Source organism: Coregonus clupeaformis, unplaced genomic scaffold, assembly GCF_020615455.1.
Source record: "Coregonus clupeaformis isolate EN_2021a unplaced genomic scaffold, ASM2061545v1 scaf0186, whole genome shotgun sequence".
Taxonomy (NCBI): Eukaryota; Metazoa; Chordata; class Actinopteri; order Salmoniformes; family Salmonidae; genus Coregonus; species Coregonus clupeaformis.
This window is the reverse complement of record NW_025533641.1, coordinates 197,478-223,854: the sequence shown is the minus strand read 5'-3', so window position 1 is coordinate 223,854 and position 26,377 is coordinate 197,478. Positions and strand designations below refer to the sequence as shown.

The window sequence follows — 26,377 nt, the reverse complement described above, 5'->3', positions numbered from 1 at the left end:
GAATGTGACATGTCAGAGGTAGAATGCGAAATGGTGACACTGTGGATGTAGATTTATCTCAGTCCAATCATATAAACGGTGGAAATGAGCAGAATGGTACACAGAATTTCCCAACAGCAACACTAGTCATTCAGATACCTCGTTGAAACGTATTATCAATATCCTTCACAGACTCCTGCGTTGCAGAAAGCAAACAACACGTTCCACACACTGCTAGTGATGCTCCAAAACAGTTTGTGATGATAGTCTGAGTAAACTAAGGAAAAGAGAAGGACAACAGAGAGGACGAGAGGAAGTGAAGGATGATGAGATGAAAGAAAGAAGACAAGCGTATGACTCACCAGTAGAACCTGTTCACATGCTCATGAACCAGCTGCCATTTTCGCCCAAAGTCCAGGGAGGCATACAACTGTGAAGATGAAGATAAAACAAGAGAAACAAAAGAGAGATAGAGAACATATCAGTCTACTTATCACAAGACAGGAAGTAAAGTGACAGTGGACTTGAGTCATGGCAGGATAATGCAAGGGAAGAGCATACCCGGGGGCAATAAAACGTGACACTCTAGATAGGCCGACATAATGTACTATAGCTTTAAACCGCCATCATCATTATAATTCAGACCATTCATGTTAACATATAGGCTCCCAAATTACATAAATGCCCTATCCTGTTTCCGGTAACACTTTACTTGACACCCAGCGTCATAACACGTCATAATATCTCATAACAGCTGACATAACTGTTATTATATGGTCATAACACTGTCATGACCCACATATTTAGACCTGTTGTGACATATATTGGAATATTCTATAGCTGGTTATTACCCTGTTTCTTTTTCCAAATGTAAATTAGCACTAGGTATAGATAGAGCACTTCAAGTCCAATATGTTCGGTGAAAAATTGGTTTGACATTATTGTTTGCTTTTCCTGGAACAGCAAAACCTTTCGTCAATTCCAGGTGACCAAATGAAGTGGAGTGCTTATATATCAAATTATGCATCAAACAAATGGAAACCATAGGTTGGGAAAACATTTTATTCCAACCATTATATATCAGAGGAAGAATACAAATCCAGAATGCTTCTGTAAATTATGGATATACGTGTCCAAAAAGAAATATATTGCCCTGTTGACGATCAGGTGTAGTAGTGCCCATGGCCTAATTTCATTGGTCTAATTACATTTCCCACTTCCTGGGTGCATAATGACAGGGCACATTTTGTTCCATTACACTGATTGATGCTACTGGTGTTGCTTCCTGCTGGCTGTCTGTATTGTTATTTTAGTCCTACAGACAGTCGGTGGCCCCAGTCAAACTCCATGCTAATGTTCTACCTTTTATCAGAGCGGAAATCTGACATTCAATTTCGAGGCCAACAATTATCAAACACCAGATGCACCTTGCCATATTTTCTATATGCAAACATATTGTTATGCACACACAACTAAACTGTCATCATCATAATCATCCTGTTATTTATCACTGGCTTTCTACCAGATCTGATCCTATAGCTAAACCATCAGTAAATAAATAGCGGTCCCAAGCCATGTTCCTCCCCATAGGATCCTGCAGGTGGCAGGCAGGCGGAGCCATGTTCCTCCCAATAGCAGTCTGTGGTGTCAGGCAGGCTGAGCCATGTTCCTCCCAATAGCAGTCTGTGGTGTCAGGCAGGCTGAGCCATGTTCCTCCCAATAGGAGTCTATGGTGTCAGGCAGGCTGAGCCATGTTCCTCCCAATAGGAGTCTGTGGTGGCAGGCAGGCTGAGCCAGGCAGCAGGTAAGCAGGCCGGGCTAGTCTCTCATCACTCTGGACACTGACATATGATGCCACTGGGTGAGCTGAAACTGCACTCATTCATCAGGCCAATGACATTTTAAATTCTAAAGCTCAGAGCTGTCACAAAGTGAGCTTCATAGTTTCCGACTTGCGTCGATAAATCAAAACACCCGCCAGATCCAGAGCCACTGATGAGGCCTGCCCGGCGACAGCCAAGAGACTGAAAGAGCAAGAGCTGACAGGGTAACTTGTCTAAATGGTAGTTGTAGGATTGAGGATAACAGTTGATCTAGTCACGTTGATGGTGGATTTCAATAGAAATCTATATATGGCGGTATGTACGTTATTGTGTGTTGAGGCTTGTTTAGCTGTGTACTTTAGAATGCAAAACGCTGACACCGACTGCATAATTTTAAAAGTAGAACATGTGGTTTACCAGGAAAGAGAGATGGAAAAAGAGAGTCATGATTGTGGTGCCTGAGCTAGGTAGGTAAACAATGTAGGCATTTGAGAACATGTGAAGCGGACTAACGAAAACGTCTGCTTATGTACAAGAACAAAAACATCACGGAGCATGAGGGCACGGAGGGCGTCGCACAGCATGTGTTGTGTCTTCATCTAAAGACTAATTTATTCTAATGTGGATTCAGGGAAAATGCAGAACATTATGTACAAACATTATCGCTTACGCATATGGTGCGTTGCGGCCCCAAAGAGCTAGCATCCCACAGTCTGAATTACAGTCAAGGCTCCAATATCTTACATAGGCCTCTTTTTCCAGACAACAACAGCTTTTGTATTGTCTGCAGTCAGCCAGTCAGAACGTTTACAGCTATGCCTTGGTCTTTAAGGGAGGGAATAAATGGGCTTTATTTTAACATTGGCCATATGACTGATATCAATTACATGGGAATGTCTCCACAAGGCAAAGTTCATCACCTCCTAGCACACAGTGTCTGACAGTGTCTTGGCCAGTCTGACAGTGTCTTGACAAGTCTGACAGTGTCTTGACAAGTCTGACAGTGTCTTGACCAGTCTGACAGTGTCTTGGCCAGTCTGACAGTGTATTGGCCAGGCTGACAGAGTCTTGGCCAGTCTGACAGTGTCTTGGCCAGTCTGACAGTCTCTTGGCCAGTCTGACAGTGTGTTGGCCAGTCCGACAGTCTCTTGGCCAGTCTGACAGTGTCTTGGCCAGTCTGACAGTGAACCTGTATAGAAGCTGTACTGTACAGTATGTGGTCAATCTAGACAGACATCCCTTCAACATGGTCTCTTTTAATAGCTTTACATACAGTGCATTCAGAAAGTATTCAGACCCCTTCACTTTTTCTACATTTTGTTACGTTACAGCCTTATTCTAAAATTGATTAAATTGTTTGTTTTCCTCATCATTCTACACACAATACCCCATAATGACAAAGAAAAAACAGGTTTTAAAAACGGAAATACAACATTTACATAGGTATTTAGACCCTTTACTCAGTACTTTGTTGAATAACCTTTTGCAGCGATTACAGCCTCGAGTCTTATTGCGTATGTCACTACAAGCTTGGCACACCTGTATTTGGGGAGTTTCTCCCATTGTTCTCTGCAAATATTCTCAAGCTCTGTCAGGTTGGATGGGGAGCGTCGCTTCATAGATATTTTCAGGTCTCTCCAGACATGTTCGATCGGGTTCAAGTCCGGGCTCTGGCGGGGCCATTCAAGGACATTCAGAGACTAGTCCCGAAGACACTCCTGCGTTTTCTTGGCTGTGTGCTTAGGGTCATTGTCCTGTGGGAAGGTGAACCTTCGACCCAGTTTGAGGTCCTGAGCGATCTGGAGGAGGTTTTCATCAAGGATCTCTCTGTACTTTTCTCTGTTAATCTTTCCCTTGATCCTGACTAGTCTCCCAGTCCCTGCCGCTGAAAAACATCCCCACAGCATGATGCTGCCACCACCATACTTCACCGCAAGGATGGTGCCAGATTTCATCCAGACATGACGCCTGGCATTCAGGGCAAAGAGTTCAATGTTGGTTTAATCAGATCAGAGAATCTCGTTTCTAATGGTCTGAGAGTCCTTTAGGTGCCTTTTGGCATACTCCAAGCGGGTTGTCATGCTTATTTTACTGAGAAGTGGTTTCCGTCTGGCCACTCTACCATAAAGGCATGATTGATGGAGTGCTGCAGAGATTGTTTTCCTTCTGGTAGGGTCTCCCATCTCCACAGAGGAACTCTGGGGCTCTGTCAGAGTGACCATCGGGTTCTTGGTCACCTCCCTGACCAAGGCCCTTCTCCCCCGATTGCTCAGTTTGTCAGTTTGGTCGGGCGGCCAGCTCTAGGAAGGGTCTTGGTGGTTCCAAACTTCTTCCATTTAAGAATGATGGAGGCCACTGGGTTCTTTGGGACCTTCAACGCTGCAGACATTTTTTGGTACCCTTCCCAGATCTGTGCCTCGATACAATCCTGTCTCTGAGCTCTACGGACAAACTTTGACCTCATGGCTTGGTTTTTGCTCTGACATGCACTGTCAACTGTGGGACTGTCACGCCCTGGCTCTGGGGACGCTTGTATGTTGAGCCAGGGTGTGAGTGTTCTTTATGTTGTTCTAGTTTTGTGTTTCTAGGGTATAGTTCTTGTATTGTGTTTCTATGTTGGCCAGAGTGGTTCTCAATCAGAGGCAATGAGTGTCAGCTGTTGCTGGTTGTCTCTGATTGGGAACCATATTTAAACAGTCTGTTTTTCCACAGTGTTTGTGGGATCTTGTTCCGTGTTGGTTTGTGTTAGACCGAGGACGTCACGTTATCGTTTGTTGTTTTGTTTATCGTGGGTACATTTAATAAAGTTAAGTATGTTTGCATTCCACGCTGCGCCTTGGTCCTCCTCCTTCGACGATCGTGACAGAAGATCCCACCAAAACTGGACCAAGCAGCGTGTCCAGGAGCCATCGCCAGGGGAATCGCTAGCGGAGCTCCGTGGCAACCTCGACTGGGTCAAGCCTAGTGAAGAGCAGAGAGGGTGGACTTGGGAGCAGTGGAGAAAGAGTCTCGACTGGGTCAAGCCAAGTGAAGAGCAGAGAGGTTGGACTTTGGAGCAGTGGAGGAAGAGTCTGGCGAGAGATAGGGAGGCTTGGTCCACGGGGAGGAGAGACACCCAGAATTTTTTTTAGGGGGGCTCACGCCGTGGACGACGGGCAGCAGGAGGCCGCGATAGAGCGGTCCAGCGGGTTGGCAGAGGAGGCCGCCAGGTTAAGGGGGCCACTGGTCACAAAGGGGAAGGAAAGTGTAGAGGCACGGCGAGAGGTACTGGGGTGTGTTACCAGTCCGGTCCGGCACGTTCCTGATCCTCGCGTAGGGCCAGTGGCGTGTGTTCCCAGTACGGTCCGGCCTGTTCCTGTCCCTTGCACCTAGCCTGTGGTGCGCGTCGCCAGCCCAGTCCGGCCTGTTCCTGCTCCCCGCACCAAGCCTATGGTGCGCGTCGCCAGCCCGGCCCGGCCTGTTCCTGCTCCCCGCACCAAGCCTATGGTGCGCGTCGCCAGCCCGGTCCGGCCTGTTCCTGCTCCCCGCACCAAGCCTATGGTGCGCGTCGCCAGCCCGGTCCGGCCTGTTCCTGCTCCCCGCACCAAGCCTATGGTGCGCATCGCCAGCCCGGCCCGGCCTGTTCCTGCTCCCCGCACCAAGTCAGTGGTGCGCGTCGCCAGCCCGGAGCCATCGCCTTTGGGGGGGGGGGTACTGTTACGCCCTGGCTCTGGGGACGCTTGTATGTTGAGCCAGGGTGTGAGTGTTCTTTATGTTGTTCTAGTTTTGTGTTTCTAGGGTATAGTTCTTGTATTGTGTTTCTATGTTGGCCAGAGTGGTTCTCAATCAGAGGCAACGAGTGTCAGCTGTTGCTGGTTGTCTCTGATTGGGAACCATATTTAAACAGTCTGTTTTTCCACATTGTTTGTGGGATCTTGTTCCGTGTTGGTATGTGTTAGACCGAGGACGTCACGTTATCGTTTGTTGTTTTGTTTATCGTGGGTACATTTAATAAAGTTAAGTATGTTTGCATTCCACGCTGCGCCTTGGTCCTCCTCCTTCGACGATCGTGACAGAAGATCCCACCAAAACTGGACCAAGCAGCGTGTCCAGGAGCCATCGCCAGGGGAATCGCTAGCGGAGCTCCATGGCAACCTCGACTGGGTCAAGCCTAGTGAAGAGCAGAGAGGGTGGACTTGGGAGCAGTGGAGAAAGAGTCTCGACTGGGTCAAGCCAAGTGAAGAGCAGAGAGGTTGGACTTTGGAGCAGTGGAGGAAGAGTCTGGCGAGAGATAGGGAGGCTTGGTCCACGGGGAGGAGAGACACCCAGAATTTTTTTAGGGGGGGGCTCACGCCGTGGACGACGGGGCAGCAGGAGGCCGCGATAGAGCGGTCCAGCGGGTTGGCAGAGGAGGCCGCCAGGTTAAGGGGGCCACTGGTCACAAAGGGGAAGGAAAGTGTAGAGGCACGGCGAGAGGTACTGGGGTGTGTTACCAGTCCGGTCCGGCACGTTCCTGATCCTCGCGTAGGGCCAGTGGCGTGTGTTCCCAGTACGGTCCGGCCTGTTCCTGTCCCTTGCACCTAGCCTGTGGTGCGCGTCGCCAGCCCAGTCCGGCCTGTTCCTGCTCCCCGCACCAAGCCTATGGTGCGCGTCGCCAGCCCGGCCCGGCCTGTTCCTGCTCCCTGCACCAAGCCTATGGTGCGCGTCGCCAGCCCGGTCCGGCCTGTTCCTGCTCCCCGCACCAAGCCTATGGTGCGCGTCGCCAGCCCGGTCCGGCCTGTTCCTGCTCCCCGCACCAAGCCTATGGTGCGCATCGCCAGCCCGGCCCGGCCTGTTCCTGCTCCCCGCACCAAGTCAGTGGTGCGCGTCGCCAGCCCGGAGCCATCGCCTTTGGGGGGGGGGGTACTGTTACGCCCTGGCTCTGGGGACGCTTGTATGTTGAGCCAGGGTGTGAGTGTTCTTTATGTTGTTCTAGTTTTGTGTTTCTAGGGTATAGTTCTTGTATTGTGTTTCTATGTTGGCCAGAGTGGTTCTCAATCAGAGGCAACGAGTGTCAGCTGTTGCTGGTTGTCTCTGATTGGGAACCATATTTAAACAGTCTGTTTTTCCACATTGTTTGTGGGATCTTGTTCCGTGTTGGTTTGTGTTAGACCGAGGACGTCACGTTATCGTTTGTTGTTTTGTTTATCGTGGGTACATTTAATAAAGTTAAGTATGTTTGCATTCCACGCTGCGCCTTGGTCCTCCTCCTTCGACGATCGTGACAGGGACCTTATATAGACAGGAGTGTGCCTTTCCAAATCATGTCCAATCAATTGAATTTATCACAGGTGGACTCCAATCAAGTTCTAAAAACATCTCAAGGATGATCAAAGGAAACAGGATGCACCTAAGCTCAATTTCAAGTCTCATAGCAAAGGGTCTGAATTACAGTGCCTTGCAAAAGTATTCATCCCCCTTGGCATTTTTCCTATTTTGTTGCATTACAACTTGTAATTTAAATCGATTTGTATTTGGATTTCATGTAATGGATATACACAAAATAGTCCAAATTGGTGAAGTGAAATGAAAAAAATAACTTGTTTCAAAAAATTCAAAACAATAAATAGCGGAAAAGTGTTGCATGCATATGTATTCACACCCTTTGCTATGAAGCCCCTAAATAAGATCTGGTGCAACCAATTACCTTCAGAAGTCACATCATTAGTTAAATAAAGTCCACCTGTGTGCAATCTAAGTGTCTGTCACATGATCTCAGTATATATACACCTGTTCTGAAAGGCCCCAGAGTCTGCAACACCACTAAGCAAGGGGCACCACCAAGCAAGCGGCACCATGAAGACCAAGGAGCTCTCCAAACAGGTCAGGGACAAAGTTGTGGAGAAGTACATATCAGGGTTGGGTTATAAAAAACATCTGAAACTTTGAACATCCCACGGAGCACCATTAAATCCATTATTAAAAATTACAAAAATATGACAGCACAACAAACCTGCCAAGAGAGGGCCGCCCACCAAAACTCACGGACCAGGCAAGGAGGGCATTAATCAGAGAGGCAACAAAGAGACAAAAGATAACCCTGAAGGAGCTGCAAAGCTCCACAGCGGAGATTGGATTATCTGTCCATAGGACCACTTTAAGCCATACACTCCACAGAGCTGGGCTTTACAGAAGAGTGGCCAGAAAAAAGCCATTGCTTAAAGAAAAAAATAAGCACACACAATTGGTGTTTGCCAAAAGGCATGTGGGAGACTCCCCAAACATATGGAAGAAGGTACTCTGGTCAGATGAGACAAAAATGTAGCTTTTTGGCAATCAAGGAAAACACTATGTCGGGCGCAAACCCAACACCTCTCATCACCCCGAGAACACCATCCCCACAGTGAAGCATGGTGGTGGCAGCATCATGCTGTGGGGATATTTTTCTTTCGTCAGGGACTGCAGGGACTACAGGGAAATTCTTGAGGGAAACCTGTTTCAGTCTTCCAGAGATTTGAGACTGGGACGGAGGTTCACCTTCCAGCAGCACAATGACCCTAAGCATACTGCTAAAGCAACACTCGAGTGGTTTTAGGGAAAACATTTAAAGGTCTTGGAATGACCTAGTCAAAGCTCAGACCTCAATCCAATTGAGAATCTGTGGTATGACTTAACAATTGCTGTACACCAGCAGAACCCATCCAACTTGAAGGAGCTGGAGCAGTTTTGCCTTGAAGAATGGGCAAAAATCCCAGTGGATAGATGTGCCAAGCTTATAGAGACATACCCCAAGAGACTTGCAGCTGTAATTGCTGCAAAAGGTGTGGGGGGGTGAATAGTTATGCAAGCTCAAGTTTTCTTTTTTCTTGTCTTATTTCTTGTTTGTTTCACAATAACAAATATTTTGCATCTTCAAAGTGGTAGGCATGTTGTGTAACTCAAATTATACAAACCCCCCCAAAATCAATTTTAATTCCAGGTTGTAAGGCAACAAAATAGGAAAAATGCCAAGGGGGGTGAATACTTTGGCAAGCCACTGTATTCTTTTTTTTTTTTTTTTTTAATACATTTGCAAAAATTTCTAAAAAAATGTTTTTGCTTTGTTATTATGGGGTATTGCGTGTAGATTAATGAGGGGAAAAAAGAGTTAATCAATTTCAGATTAAGGCTGTTACAGTGGGGGGGAAAAATGTATTTAGTCAGCCACCAATTGTGCAAGTTCTCCCACTTAAAAAGATGAGAGAGGCCTGTAATTTTCATCATAGGTACACGTCAACTATGACAGACAAATTGAGCATTTTTTTCTCCAGAAAATCACATTGTAGGATTTTTTTGAATTTATTTGCAAATTATGGTGGAAAATAAGTATTTGGTCACCTACAAACAAGCAAGATTTATGGCTCTCACAGACCTGTAACTTCTTCTTTAAGAGGCTCCTCTGTCCTCCACTCATTACCTGTATTAATGGCACCTGTTTGAACTTATCAGTATAAAAGACACCTGTCCACAACCTCAAACAGTCACACTCCAAACTCCACTATGGCCAAGACCAAAGAGCTGTCAAAGGACACCAGAAACAAAATTGTAGACCTGCACCAGGCTGGGAAGACTGAATCTGCAATAGGTAAGCAGCTTGGTTTGAAGAAATCAACTGTGGGAGCAATTGTTAGGAATTGGAAGACACTGATAATCTCCCTCGATCTGGGGCTCCACGCAAGATCTCACCCTGTGGGGTCAAAATGATCACAAGAACGGTGAGCAAAAATCCCAGAACCACACGGGGGGACCTAATGAATGACCTGCAGAGAGCTGGGACCAAAGTAACAAAGCCTACCATCAGTAACACACTACGCCGCCAGGGACTCAAATCCTGCAGTGCAAGACGTGTCCCCCTGCTTAAGCCAGTACATGTCCAGGCCCGTCTGAAGTTTGCTAGAGTGCATTTGGATGATCCAGAAGAGGATTGGGAGAATGTCATATGGTCAGATGAAACCAAAATAGAACTTTTTGGTAAAAACTCAACTCGTCGTGTTTGGAGGACAAAGAATGCTGAGTTGCATCCAAAGAACACCATACCTACTGTGAAGCATGGGGGTGGAAACATCATGCTTTGGGGCTGTTTTTCTGCAAAGGGACCAGGACGACTGATCCGTGTAAAGGAAAGAATGAATGGGGCCATGTATCGTGAGATTTTGAGTGAAAACCTCCTTCCATCAGCAAGGGCATTGAAGATGAAACGTGGCTGGGTCTTTCAGCATGACAATGATCCCAAACACACCGCCCGGGCAACGAAGGAGTGGCTTCGTAAGAAGCATTTCACGGTCCTGGAGTGGCCTAGCCAGTCTCCAGATCTCAACCCCATAGAAAATCTTTGGAGGGAGTTGAAAGTCTGTGTTGCCCAGCGACAGCCCCAAAACATCACTGCTCTAGAGGAGATCTGCATGGAGGAATGGGCCATAATACCAGCAACAGTGTGTGAAAACCTTGTGAAGACTTACAGAAAACGTTTGACCTGTGTCATTGCCAACAAAGGGTATATAACAAAGTATTGAGAAACTCCAACATTTTACCTATTTTCCACCATAATTTGCAAATAAATTAATTAAAAATCCTACAATGTGATTTTCTGGAATTTTTTTTCTCATTTTGTCTGTCATAGTTGACGTGTACTTATGATGAAAATTACAGGCCTCTCTCATCTATTTAAGTGGGAGAACTTGCACAATTGGTGGCTGACTAAATACTTTTTTTCCCCACTGTACGTAACAAAATGTGGAAAAGTGAAGGGGTCTGAATACTTTCCGAATGCACTGTAGATACAGTTCATGATATCACCAACACATGCTTTTGAACACTGTACTATCACTTCCTATTAATTATGGTAGTGGATATAAGGTGATGACTAAGATCATGATTGACATAGAGGAAACAGGGTGGCATCATTTGACAACAGTCTGGGTGTTTAGGATGTTTAGCCTACTGTGAGCTCCTTATGAGTGTGCTACAGGGTCTGCCGAACGCATTACCGGGGACAAACTACCCGCCCTCCAGGACACCTACAGCACCCGATGTCACAGGAAGGCCAAAAAGATAATCAAGGACATCAACCACCCGAGCCACTGCCTGTTCACCCCACTATCATCCAGAAGGCGAGGTCAGTACAGGTGCATCAAAGCTGGGACCGAGAGAATGAAAAACAGCTTCTATCTCAAGGCCATCAGACTGTTAAATAGCCATCACTAGCTGCTGCCTATTGAAATCACTGGCCACTTTAAGAAATGGAACACTAGTCACTTTAATAATGTTTACATATCTTGCACTACTCATCTCATATGTATATACTGTATATACTGTATTCTATAATATTCTACTGTATCTTAGTCCATGCCGCTCTGTCATTGCTTGTCCATATATGTATATATTCTTAAATTCCATTCCTTACCTAGATTTGTGTGTATGTTGTGAATTTACTTGTTAGATATTACTGCACTGTCGGAGCTAGAAGCACAAGCATTTCGCTACACCCGCAATAACATCTGCTAAACATGTGTATGTGACAAATAACATTTGATTTGATTTGATTTGATTTAAGTTGTTTCTGGGTTTCATTCAGAGTTATTCAACTTTAATATTTTTTTCACTAATGTTGTTACCCTGTGGTTAAAGATATGTAGGAAAAACAAGACTGCAGTCACAGAAAGGTTATCTTATTTTTTCTCAATGTCACCAGGAAGGAACTCCATCCCACCACAACATGCTGAAATTTCAGGCGGTCTATTGAAACAGCTCCTACATTAAAAGGGCATTATCATAATTTTCACAATTTCACAGTATTATTCCAACCTCATAATGTGGAAATACTGTATATATAAAACACAGGAAATATGTTTTTGACTGCATTGGGCCTTTAACACCCTAACAGCACCATAAGACATAAAGGCAGAATCTCCTCCCAACTGTAATAGGACTTGTGGAGTTATGGAAATGCTAATGGCGTATAATAGCCACTGTGTCCCGAACAATTACTATAAGTCACTTTTACACCACCTAATTAAGCCTCCTATGAATTCCTTAAGCATGTATGTACAGTACCCTAAATCAAACGTCACCGGTTGACAGTGACTTTTCTGGAATTTATGGAGCCAGGAGTATGTAAAATTGTATGCAAATGAACCATCTGGATTGTTTGAACTGCCTGGGTGTTGGGGAATAAGAGGTCTCTGCTCCGGAGCACAATCTACTGTATCACTTGTCACCCCTTGTATGTTCTATAGAAATAAGACTGATTTGAGTCCCAAATGGCACACTATTCCCTTTATAGTGCACTACTGTTGACCAGAGCCCCATAGGGAATAGGGTGCAATTTGGGATATATACTATGTCCATATACAGTAGAGCTGATACTCTGTAATGAACTCCAGAGGTTGATGTAGTTAATTTGACAGTTATGTTTGAAATTGATGAACAAATACTGGAAATGGAATTGGACCTGCTGATACTGTATGGATTTCCATCACATTTGCTAGCTGCCATACTGTCACTGCAGTAAGAATATTGTGGTAGGCTGATGAGTCAAAATCTGTTGCATTAGGTTTCAATCCAGTCTTATAGACTTATAGACCTGTAATACATATTACAGCACAGCATTACATTCTCACTCAACTATAAATCTAGAAGGTAATAATCTTCAGTTTGATGACACATATAACAATGAAACACGCTGCAATGGAAACAGCATTTATTCTCTTATACCATATCGTATCGCAAAACATGTAAGCAGAAAATCTCATGTTGCTAGTAGTATATACTTGCCAAATAATACAATTATCTCATGAGATTAACTTCACACTCTAATGGAGCCCACTTTACTATAAACCAAAACCAATTCCCTCTCGCATTGCAGTGACATACTACCCACCACCATCCCTCAATGGATCTTAATGGGGCACACATCTGCACTACCACAGTTAAATAACAAATGATAGCAGCCGTTCAAACGACGCTGCAACTGCTTTGCATTCACAATGTCACCAAATGTGTCATCTCTGGTGGGGAGGAATGATGGCTGTTGAGCTCAGTCATCTATTCTGCTCGGTTGGAATCGCTCTGCAAACTTGTCAACGACAACCTCTGCCTAGAAACACATCCACCTTTTATAGGTGTAGTTTAGTGGTGTGTAAAGAGATTTTTAAAAGGTTCATGTTATGTTTGAATAATGTGTGTGGATGTGTAAGTAAGTATATTGCTTTTGCATGTCTAGACTGTGAAAAAACATGTGGTGATTCACAATGCAAATGAATAATACCCAACTAAGTACTTATGCTTGGTATGTCTGCATTGTTATCCAATTAGGCATAATTGCTCTGTGAAGTGCTATGAGGTAAACGCAGAGAAAATGACACTATTAGTCCACCGCTAAAGGCAATATGGGTGCTTATTAGTCCATTGCTAACCTCTTAAGGACCCTTTTTTAAAAATTTTAGCCTAATATGACATACCCAAATCTAACTGCCTGTAGCTTAGGACCTGAAGCAAGGATATGCATATTCTTGATACCATTTGAAAGGAAACACTTTGAAGTTTTTTGAAATGTGAAATTAATATAGGAGAATATAACACATTAGATCTGGTAAAAGTCAAACTGTAGAACCCAGTTCCTACATTTGAATATAAAAATGGATTTTTATCAAACAAAACTATGCTACATTTTATCTCTGGGACGCTCAGGATGACAAATCAGAGCAAGATTACTGAATGTACAGTTGAAGTTGGAAGTTTACATACACCTTAGCCAAATACATTTAAACTCAGTTTTTCAAAATTCCTGACATTTAATCCTAGCAAAAATTCCCTGTCTTAGGTCAGTTAGGATCACAACTTTATTTAAAGAATGTGAAATGTCAGAATAATAGCAGAGATTGATTTATTTCAGCTTTTATTTCTTTCATCACATTCCCAGTGGGTCAGAAGTTTACATACACTGAATTAGTATTTGGTAGCATTGCCTTTAAATTGTTTAACTTGGGTCAAACGTTTCGGGTAGCCTTCCACAAGCTTCCCACAATAAGTTGCAATTCCTCCTGACAGAGCTGGTGTAACTGAGTCAGGTTTGTAGGCCTCCTTGCTCGCACCCGCTTTTTCAGTTCTGCCCACAAATGTTCTATAGGATTGAGGTCAGGCTTTGTGATGGCCACTCCAATACCTTGACTTTGTTGTCCTTAAGCCATTTTGCCACAACTTTGGAAGACGACCTGTTGCAGCTTCAGCTGACAAGTGGACTGAGCACTAAAGATACCTGTCATCTGGATGGACATTGAGCTGAGAAATGCACCACAGTGGAGGAGGAGGAGAAACAGCCATTTCTTCTCTGGCTCAGCAACACCTTGCAGGGTCGCATCCAGAGCTAAGGTGGGTGGGGGAGGCCATTTTTGATTTAGATGAGCACATACTGGACATTTTGTGTTTCTTTTGTAGTTTTAAAATGTTTTAAAACATTTCTAGATCAGCTTTAATATTGCAGATAGGTTGTAACTTCCATCAATGTAATTGTCTGCATCACTTCCAATCGCCCATATGTTTTTTTCTTTTCTCGCATACTGTTAGTAAATGATGGACAGGAGTGTGTTTTATTGTGTAGGAACAATTTGGGGGTTTGACTCCACAGCATCTTGCTGGTTGCATCATGAAAAAGTGGGCCTATGCACTGCAGTGGTGGTGACTGGGGAGGCCATTTTGGCTCAAGATCAACATCACCTTCTAGTTTATGAGGAGGAGTGAAACTGCTGACGTAAGGAAGCCATTTTGTCATACAGTGGGTTCCACTGCAGGGTCTGCACCATATTATATAATACAACCACAGTTGGATACTAAACTTTTACTACCTGGCTACAGGTCTGGGAATGCACATAAGAGGCAGGTGTTGCTTCTGCTAACACAACACAAGCTACTTAATCAGAAAATTGGTTTATTGCTCTCTCTCTCTGTGTTACAGTACATCTATTTAAGGCTGGTCGATGTCAGAAACAGGATGTTTTAGAATGAAGAATCAGTATTGAGCAGCAGAAAGGTGTCAGCCACGGATTACAATGACAAGAGATGATCCTGTAAGCGAACGCACTCCGGGATTTATAAATTCACTGACTATTAGACAATGATTGTTTTAAACCAGCTTATCTGAAAAAGAGACTATTCCAATGACAAGAGCTGAAACCCATTCACAGAAAGGCAATATCCCACATATTACTATTATTACCACAGAATTGGAAATGGTAATGCATTTTTATAGAGTCAATTTAATGCAAATGAAGACAATAAAAACTCAAATCCTGAATAATTTATTTTTTCTACTTATTTTCTGGCTCTGCATACTTTATTGAGACGGATGTCCCCCGTTGCATTTGGGCTAACGTTTAGCAGTGATACGATTATATTTGGAAAATAATTAACGGCATACATTTGTGTTATTAGAGTCAAGAAATGTTTGCATATAGAAGGACTGGAGGGACTGTGTGGCTCGCTCAACGAGGCTGTTTCCTATCATTTCCTGATTTGTTTTTTGGTAGCTGCCCCCCTGGGAGAGGGGATTGGAGAAAAACGATCCATTCAGCTGGCAAGCTAAGAGCCAATAGCGAACATTCGTCACATATATGTGGCCTGTCTGTTTTGAAAAGCAAAAACAATGGCAATCGACAAATGTTGGAGAAACCTAATTGACAAGGTTCATGAGGTAGAAAGTGGCAAGAGAACGACTAAATATGTTATTTTGATGATATAACACCTTAGTGATTAGCAACATTTTACCTCTCCCTGAGCCTACTCCGTTCACAAAACCTATTTCTGCCACAAAAGTTATGTGCCCATTTTCCTCAACAGTCAGAGTGTTATTTTCTCATTTGCCAGCCTGCCTCTCTCTCCAGACTGATAATACGTGCAAATCCTAAAACCCTGACAGACTGACGGCGGGTTTATCCAGATGTGGGCCGCTCCTGTTCAGTATGATCCCTGTGAAACCCGGAGAAGCCAAACTATCCTCCAGACATTTTCACATGCCCTTGAAGTGTACGGTTTGTTCTGGGCCGAACTCAACTCCTGTTCATGACATTATCTGAATAACAGAGAGAGGATGATAGGAGGAGGGGGGAAAGGGAGGATAGGGGTCCATCTATCAATCTACTCAGGATGAGAGACAAACGTAAAAGGTACATTTCGGGGTGTTCCCTCTTTCATTATTCAGCCCCCATGACTGTAATTTGCCCCCCATCCAAAATGCACCCTACTGCTTCTTAAAATCAGTTTTTCTATACTTCCAAGTCACCATGCTCTCTAAGTAAGTGCACCGTACAGTTGAACAACATGTCATATTCTGCTGGGTTTCAGAAGATATTTCCTTCCAACAATGACCTGCATCACACAGACTAGTCTACTACAGAGTAGGCTGTACTGTGACATATTGGCAACATTATCTACAATGTTTGTTTCCATACTCAATACAATACTAAACATAAGAGTACATGGAATATGCCATATTGAAAAGGTAATGTTGCCATATAGCATTTTGTATGGTAGACTACTAAACAATAGGTTTGTATTTAAAACTGGAATCCAAACTGCCACGTCTGTTTGCGATATTACAACAACAAAGAAGTTACTTCAAACAACGAACACTGTTTTTTTCTCTGACATCATTGCACGCGCGATAGAACAGCAGAGTAGTCCTGCGATTTCTTTTGACCATTTCTTTTTACCTCAATGCTGGATACTCCTCTCCTCGTTTCTTCAAAAAGACAAAAGCAATAACAAATGTGCTGGGGCCAACAGTGGCACTGTTTTACCTTATGTGGAGCTTTAAAATAATCTTGGGACTATATCTTTGTATATATAGACATATTGCTTTATGTCTCCATGGTGGCACGATGACGATATTAAAACCCCTCCATGCATGTTATGAATGCACATGCAGTTGTTAATGTGACAACCATCTTGCCATGGAACTCCAATGGGACTTCCTAACACATAGGGAATGAACTAACAGCAACAGTATTATACCAGAACCCAAAATGGGCCCTGTCAACTTCAGTCACCCATTACCATTAGTCAACTGGTAGAGTAATTCAACTTACCTCATTACGCCAAAGATAACAAAATGGCACGAGGTCGTAATTAGTACAACAACAAAAAAATGCTAAAAAGCTTATGGAAATTAGATTGGATTTGAACAAGTGCCACTACTCCTCAGGACATATGGTATATTGTCTCTGAGAGAGGATAGGTGGAGACCGCATAATGATGAGACACTTAGTTTCACTGCTGTTCCCGATTTATAGGCTCCTGAGCAAGTTACGATCATTAAGGGAATATGTGGGGGAGTGGATGGGGGGTATGACTAGAGCTGGGGGGAGGCAGATGGGATATTACGTCAATGTTTTTTCTGGTGAACGCAGCACTTTTTAACTATACATCTTTGATCCTCCCTCCGCACTATTTGTGCAATGGCATTTTGTGCAATGAAGACGCCCTATAATTTCACACTCCAATTAGTACATTACTAATGTTGTCCTAAAGAGCCAATCTCGGAGCAACATTAAACAAACAGGTTCTAAGCCTCGAGGACATTGAAGGTTCCCCAAGTACAAATAAAACTGGCACTAAGTGCTATGAAAAAGTATTTGCCCCCTTTCTAATTGTCTCTACTTTTGCATATTTGTGATACTGAATGTTATCAGATCTTCAACCAAAACCTAATATTAGATAAAGGGAACATAAGTGGACAAATAACACAACATATTTATTTACATATTTATTTCATAAACAAAGGGACCTGGACGACTTGCCTTAATAGAAGGAACCATGAATTCTGCTCTGTATCAGAGAATTCTACAGCAGAATGTCAGACCATCCGTCTGTGAGCTGAAGCTGAAGCGCAGCTGGGTCATGCAGCAAGACAATGATCCAAAACACACAATCAAGTCTACATGAAAATTGCTAAAAAGCAACAAATTGAAAGTTTTGGAATGGCCTAGTCAAAGTCTAGACATAATCCCAATTGAGATGTTGTGGCAGGACTTGAAACGAGCAGTTCATGCTTGAAAACCCACACGTCACTGAGTTAAAGCAGTTCTGCATGGAAGAGTGGGCCAAAATTCCTCCACAGCGACGTGAGATACTGATCAACAACTACAGGAAGCATTTGGTTGGAGTCATTGCAGCTAAAGGTGGCACAACCAGTTATTGAGTGTAAGGGGGCAATTACTTTTTCACACAGGGGAATTGGGTGTTGCGTAACTTTGTTTACAAAATAAAGGAAATAAATATGTAATTGTTGTGTTATTTGTTCACTTATGTTCCCTTTATCTAATATTAGGTTTTGGTTGAAGATCTGATAATGTTCAGTATCACAAATATGCAAAAGTAGAGAAAATTAGAAAGGGGGCAAATACTTTTTCATAGCACTGTATGCCTAAGTGGTATACAGTTAAAGTCTGAAGTTTACATACACCTTAACCAAATACATTTAAACTCCTTAAATCCTAGAAAAAATGCCCTGTCTTAGGTCAGTTAGGATCACCACTTTATTTTAAGAATGTGAAATGTCAGAATAATAGTAGAGATAATGATTTATTTAAGCTTTTATTTCTTTCATCACATTCCCAGTGGGTCAGAAGTTTACATACATTCAATTAGTATTTAGTAGCATTGCATTTAAATTGTTTAACTTGGGTCAAATGTTTCGGGTAGCCTTCCACAAGCTTCCCACAATAAGTTGGGTGAATTTTGGCCCATTCCTCCTGACAGAGCTGGTGTAACTGAGTCAGGTTTGTAAGCCTCCTTGCTCACACATGCTTTTTCAGTTCTGCCCACACATTTTCTATAGGATTGAGGTCAGGGCTTTGTGATGGCCACTCCAATACCTTGACTTTGTTGTCCATAAGCCATTTTGTGTCAACTTTGGAAGTATGCTTGGGGTCATTGTCCATTTGGAAGACCCATTTGCGACCAAGTTTTAACTTCCTGACTGATATCTTGAGATGTTGCTTCAATATATCCACATAATTTCCTTCCTCATGATGCCATCTATTTTGTGAAGTGCACCAGTCCCTCCTGCAGCAAAGCACCCCCACAGCATGATGCTGCCACCCCCGTGCTTCACGGTTGGGATGGTGTTCTTCGGCTTGCAAGCCACCCCCTTTTTCCTCCAAACATAACGATGGTCATTATGGCCAAACAGTTCTATTTTTGTTTAATCAGACCAGAGGACATTTCTCCAAAAAGTACGATCTTTGTCCCCATGTGCAGTGGCAAACCGTAGTCTGGCTTTTTTATGGCGATTTTGGAGCAGTGGCTTCTTCCTTGCTGAGCGGCCTTTCAGGTTATGTCGATATAGGACTCGTTTTACTGTTGATATAGATACTTTTGTACCTGTTTCCTCCAGCATCTTCACAAGGTCCTTTGCGGTTGTTCTGGGATTGATTTGCACTTATCGCACCAAAGTACGTTCATCTCTAGAAGACAGAACGTGTCTCCTTCCTGAGTGGTATGATGGCTGTGTGGTCCCATGGTGTTTATAGTTGCGTACTATTGTTTGTACAGATGAACATGGTACCTTCAGGCGTTTGGAAATTGCTTCCAAGGATGAACCAGACTTGTGGAGGTCTACAATTTAATTTCTGGGGTCTTGGGTGATTTCTTTTGATTTTCCCATGATGTCAAGCAAAGAGGCACTGAGTTTGAAGGTAGGCCTTGAAATACCTCTACAGTTACACCTCCAATTGACTCAAATGATGTCAATTAGCCTATCAGAAGCTTCTAAAGCCATGACATCATTTTCTGGAATTGTCCATGCTGTTTAAAGGCACAGTCAACTTAATGTATGTAAACTTCTGACCCACTGGAATTGTGATACAGTGAATTATAAGTGAAATAATCTGTCTGTAAACAATTGTTGGAAAAATTACTTGTGTCATGCACAAAGTAGATGTCCTAACCGACATGCCTACAAACTATAGTTTGTTAACAAGAAATTTTGTGGAGTGGTTGAAAAACGAGTTTTAATGACTCCAACCTAAATGTATGTAAACTTCCGACTTCAACTGTATATTTGGGAAAGGAATTGCAGTGGAGAGTGCTTGAAAATGCTAACGAAAAAACATTCTCCGGGTGTTTGATTGTTTTTGGTTGTTAATGTCAAGGGCAAGGTAGATAATTACTCCCAGGTGTGTATCATAACACTACAACTGGAATTGACGCTCTGGAAAAGTAATATCAACAATGTAGATTACACCTTTGTGGGTACAATTTGGCTTGCTGTCCAAATCTACAGTACACGAGTCAGAATGGCACAGGTTTAGTATCTGATTGGAAGTTTTAGCAAAGACAATGGATAGTCTCCTGTATCTTCAAAGTATAGTCCAACTCCAGCATAGTCCAACTCCAGTATAGTCCAACTCCAGTATAGACCAACTCCAGTATAGTCCAACTCCTGTATAGACCAACTCCAGTATAGTCCAACTCCAGTATAGTCCAACTCCAGTATAGTCCAACTCCAGTATAGACCAACTCCAGTATAGTCCAACTCCTGTATAGACCAACTCCAGTATAGTTCAACTCCAGTATAGTCCACCTCCAGTATAGACCAACTCCAGTATAGTCCAACTCCTGTATAGACCAACTCCAGTATAGTCCAACTCCTGTATAGACCAACTCCAGTATAGTCCAACTCCAGTATAGACCAACTCCAGTATAGTCCAACTCCAGTATAGACCAACTCCAGTATAGTCCAACTCCTGTATAGACCAACTCCAGCATAGTCCAACTCCAGTATAGTCCAACTCCAGTATAGACCAACTCCGTATAGTCCATCTCCCGTATAGTCCAACTCCAGTATAGTTCAACTCCAGTATAGTCCAACTCCAGTATAGTCCAACTCCAGTATAGTCCAACTCCCGTATAGACCAACTCCAGTATAGTCCAACCCCAGTATAGACCAAATCCAGTATAGACCAACTCCAGTCCACATCGACATTCCACTGAAAGAGGAAGCTGCTTTGATAATCCCCTATTTCAAATAGATAATGAGGAAACCAATACTGCTGGCTAGAATCTTTAAATTACCATAAACACAAATATGTAAAAAATGGCCGCCCATTTCACTATCGCTCTCCCTCAGAAGGAGACTTTATCAAACTGATGAACAAGAAAAAAATGCAGAGTGGGTTATGTTAGTGACTTATGAAAGTGGAGCCGGCCACAGAACAAGGCTTTTGGACTGTAGTTAAGAGGCGAGGTTCAGGGCGAGGCAGAATCCATCACATCGACCGTTTTGTCTTCCCCACACATAAAGATAAATGTCAGCCTTGTCCATTGCCGAGATACTGAGATACACACTCCGACGTCTAGCTGTGACGGAGGAGAAGAGGGGGATTCAAAAGGCAGGGATGGAAGTGTCAGATCACTATCAGTGCAAGCTCAGAGAAGGGACGTATGCAAACTGTGAAAAGTGTGTTTTCTCCCTCAATGTAACTGTAATATGGGCCAATATTTTTTATTGAAAATAAGTTATTTTTACCCAGTGTCAAAGAGATCTCAGATAGTTGGGGGTTTGGAGTGTAAACTGAGAGAACGAAGTGAGAATATTCTGGAGGCCCTGTTTCAAAACAGATAAACAAACTGACAAAACTGATCAACTGATATCAGCTCATCCACTGCAAGCAAAAAATAACAGCAGAAGTAAAATAAAGAACACCTCTAACTGAAACAAATGGTTTGTTTAATACGAATTCAATCATCCTTGAATCTCCATCAATCTCTCTTTTTCCCCAGACTTTAATTCATCAATTCATCACCTCACTCCCTGTCACACACACAAACACACACCGTCCTCAATTCCAACACACACACACACACACACACACACACACACACACACACACACACACACACACACACACACACAAACACACACAAACACACACAGTACTTCTTTCCCACACACACACACACACTTCCCCTACACACACACCGTACCCACCCCCCACAAGACTTGACAGATGAACACCAATAAACTGACAGCCCCCCCCCCCACCCCCCCATAAAGGATGTGATGCCAACGGCAAGAAGGGCTACTCATAAGACATAACCCAATACCCAATAACCCAGTATCTGTGTGAAGGTAGCCTGCCTTAGCCTTGCAACTGGGGCTTGGAATGCAATAAAGAACCTGACCATCCTAAAAAGAGAAAAGGACGTCAAACTCACTTACAGTCAGGTACAAATCATTTGGCACCTTTGATAAAGATGAGCAAAAAAGACTGTATAAAATTATTGTTTTACTGAGCTATATTGTATGCAAAAAAGAAAAGGGAAATGATATGGTGTGGATGGCCAAAGAGCTCTATTTTCATGTCATCTGACCATAGCACAGGTTCCAATTCAGGTGCCAATGCCATTTAGCAATCTCTAGGCATTTACATTTGTTGGATGACATGAAAATAGAGCTCTTTGGCCACGCCAGTAGTGGTGTTGAAAGAATGATGCATATGGAGAAAAGAACCCCATACCTACTGTAAAATATGGTGGTGGATCTTTGATGTTATGGGGATATTTTGCTTCCACTGGTCCTGGGGCACTTGTTAACGACATTGACATGATGAACTTTACCAAGTACCAGGACATTTGAGGCAAAAACATGGTTGACTCTGCCTGGAGGCTGAAACTTGGCCGCCAGTGGATCTCCCAGATAGACAATAACACCAAGCACCCATGAAAATCCATAAAGAAATGGTTAATTGACCACAAAATCAACATTTTGCAATAGCCATCTCAGTCTCCAGACTTGAACCCCATTGTGGTTTGAATTGAAGAGGCAGTCCATCAACTGGGGCTTTAAACGCAATATAAAGAGGCAGGCACATGCTGAAAAACCAAAACGATGTCACACCTCTACCATCACCAAAGGAACACAGGTGTATGGCAAGAGAGGCCTAGCAACGACAGAAAGTCGCCGTTCTCACACAATCTGTTTCCTTGTTGTTGGCACATTGGCTCCTCAATCATATCTCTGTTTAACAACACACCTCCATCCATCTGCTGTTGTGACAATGTATATCTGCTATTCCATTAAAAGAGTAACTCCCATCTGTTTGCGCTCTCTATCTCTCCTCGCTGTATCCATAATTTCCCTTTGATTTCAGTCCCCTGTTCTCTCTGTTCTCTCTGCTTCATTGTGCCAGCGCTGCCAAAACTTCCTGTGCTTTCTAGTTTAGTTTTGTCTGTCTAAGGTTTGTGTGTGTGTGTATATGCATGCATACCAAGCCTGTGCTTCAGCTCGGTATGTTTGTCTAACAGGTGTGTGCGCGCGCATGTGTGTTTGTGTGATGGCATACGTGTGTGTGTGTGCGTCTGCATCACTAGAAGCTACATCCTTTATACATCCTCCAAAAAAACACCTCCAGATGTATCCTCACCAGGAAGACCCCCCTCCACAACACCTTCTCCTGCTTTATCCTCAACATGAAGACCCCCCTCCACAATACCTTCTACAGCTTTATCCTCACCAGGAAGACTCCCCTCCACAACACCATTTAGTTATAGTCTATTGTATTCTAATCTATTGGGCTCTGAGCCATCCTTCCCCCACTTGACTAATGACACTAATCCTGCTATCTGTAACAAGCAACTAACCTAATGCAGACAAGGGGCCAATCAAATCCCCATTCACACTGTAGGGCAAGTGAGTTAGAGACTGGAGAAGTCACAAATAAACCTGAGACACACTGACACTTTATTCTAGCGGCGCTGCGCTGTCTGGCAATAGTGATTGTTTCCCCCAGTGGCAGGAATTACAAATAACCACAAATCAAATCAAATTCTATTTTTCACACGTTCCGAATACAACAGGTGTAGACTTACTTACAAGCCCTTAACCAACAATGCAGTTTTAAGAAAAATAAGTGTTAAGTAAAAAATTGATAAGTAAAAAAAAAAAATTCAGATCATAATTAAAGAGCAGCAGTAAAATAACTGTAGCGAGGCTATATACAGGGGGTACCGGTACAGAGTCAATGTGCGGGGGCACAGGTTCGTCGAGGTAATTGATAAACAATCACTTCAAACAGGGCATAGGCAGTGTGTTGGGTTACCTGCTATCTAATTGTGGTGCTGGATGACTAGGCTGCAAATAGTGTATGCAGGTGATTGACTCCAAACACATTGGTTGTGAGTTATTATTTTGGAATGTTGGAAACTGTGAGCTTGTTTGACTGTCTGAAGAAATGTGACTTGTTTTTGTTAATACATCTGAAGTGAAAAAATTTTAGCTCACTTTTTTCAAAGGTTGAAAGAAAGTGAGAATAAATGTATCTCCAACATGTCAACTATCTAAGAACAGCATGATTTGGTTGATGCACGGATTACGGTAGACTGACGTTCTTCATCTGACATTTTGTGCCTGAGTGAGAGACTACAAGGGGCTGACAGGAACATTATTTGGGAAAAACAAAGTTGTGTCAACCACCTGGGGTTCTCCTCTTGACATACCCAACATTAATTGATTTGAACACCAGAAACCTGAATAAGGATATCTTTAAACACAGAGAACACTTTTATTAAAAGACTGGTGCTAAGGAAGCAAAGGTTGAACTTAATTTTTATTTTATTTTCTTTTTTATTTAACCTTTATTTAACCAGGTACAGTGGGGAAAAAAAGTATTTAGTCAGCCACCAATTGTGCAAGTTCTCCCACTTAAAAAGATGAGAGAGGCCTGTAATTTTCATCATAGGTACACGTCAACTATGACAGACAAAATGAGGAAAAAAAATCCAGAAAATCACATTGTAGGATTTTTAATGAATTTATTTGCAAATTATGGTGGAAAATAAGTATTTGGTCAATAACAAAAGTTTCTCAATACTTTGTTATATACCCTTTGTTAGCAATGACACAGGTCAAACGTTTTCTGTAAGTCTTCACAAGGTTTCCACACACTGTTGCTGGTATTTTGGCCCATTCCTCCATGCAGATCTCCTCTAGAGCAGTGATGTTTTGGGGCTGTCGCTGGGCAACACGGACTTTCAACTCCCTCCAAAGATTTTCTATGGGGTTGAGATCTGGAGACTCCAGGACCTTGAAATGCTTCTTACGAAGCCACTCCTTCGTTGCCCGGGCGGTGTGTTTGGGATCATTGTCATGCTGAAAGACCCAGCCACGTTTCATCTTCAATGCCCTTGCTGATGGAAGGAGGTTTTCACTCAAAATCTCACGATACATGGCCCCATTCATTCTTTCCTTTACACGGATCAGTCGTCCTGGTCCCTTTGCAGAAAAACAGCCCCAAAGTATGATGTTTTCACTCCCATGCTTCACAGTAGGTATGGTGTTCTTTGGATGCAACTCAGCATTCTTTGTCCTCCAAACACGACGAGTTGAGTTTTTACCAAAAAGTTCTATTTTGGTTTCATCTGACCATATGACATTCTCCCAATCCTCTTCTGGATGCACTCTAGCAAACTTCAGACGGGCCTGGACATGTACTGGCTTAAGCAGGGGGACACGTCTAGCACTGCAGGATTTGAGTCCCTGGCGGCGTAGTGTGTTACTGATGGTAGGCTTTGTTACTTTGGTCCCAGCTCTCTGCAGGTCATTCACTAGGTCCCCCCGTGTGGTTCTGGGATTTTTGCTCACCGTTCTTGTGATCATTTTGACCCCACGGGGTGAGATCTTGCGTGGAGCCCCAGATCGAGGGAGATTATCAGTGGTCTTGTATGTCTTCCATTTCCTAATAATTGCTCCCACAGTTGATTTCTTCAAACCAAGCTGCTTACCTATTGCAGATTCAGTCTTCCCAGCCTGGTGCAGGTCTACAATTTTGTTTCTGGTGTCCTTTGACAGCTCTTTGGTCTTGGCCATAGTGGAGTTTGGAGTGTGACTGTTTGAGGTTGTGGACAGGTGTCTTTTATACTGATAACAAGTTCAAACAGGTGCCATTAATACAGGTAACGAGTGGAGGACAGAGGAGCCTCTTAAAGAAGAAGTTACAGGTCTGTGAGAGCCAGAAATCTTGCTTGTTTGTATGTGACCAAATACTTATTTTCCACCATAATCTGCAAATAAATTCATAAAAAATCCTACAATGTGATTTTCTGGATTTTCTTTTCTCAATTTGTCTGTCATAGTTGACGTGTACCTATGATGAAAATTACAGGCCTCTCTCATCTTTTTAAGTGGGAGAACTTGCACAATTGGTGGCTGACTAAATACTTTTTTTCCCCACTGTAAGCCAGTTGAGAACAGGTTCTCATTTACAACTGCGACCTGGCCAAGATAAAGCAAAGCAGTGCGATAAAAACAACAACACAGAGTTACATATGGGGTAAAACAAAACATAAAGTCAAAAATACAACAGAAAAAATATATATACAGCGTGTGCAAATGTAGCAAGTTATGGAGGTAAGGCAATAAATAGGCCATAGTGCAAAATAATTACAATTAGTATTAACACTGGAATGATAGATGTGCAAGAGATGATGTGCAAATAGAGATACAAATGAGCAAAATAAATAACAATATGGGGATGAGGTAGTTGGGTGGGCTAATTTCAGATGGGCTGTGTACAGGTGCAGTGATC

The 26,377-nt window shown here is 43.0% G+C and overlaps 1 protein-coding gene across 2 annotated transcripts in view; it reads right to left on the bottom strand.

Annotated features, from left to right (window-relative positions):
* LOC121533084 (VPS10 domain-containing receptor SorCS3) overlaps positions 1-26,377 on the bottom strand; it is a 225,098-nt gene that overhangs the window by 80,375 nt on the left and 118,346 nt on the right. For both annotated transcript variants that reach the window (XM_041838846.2, XM_041838847.2), the window contains exon 5: positions 342-409. In XM_041838846.2, coding sequence (XP_041694780.1) covers positions 342-409 — 68 coding nt within the window. The remainder of the gene's footprint in view (positions 1-341; positions 410-26,377) is intronic.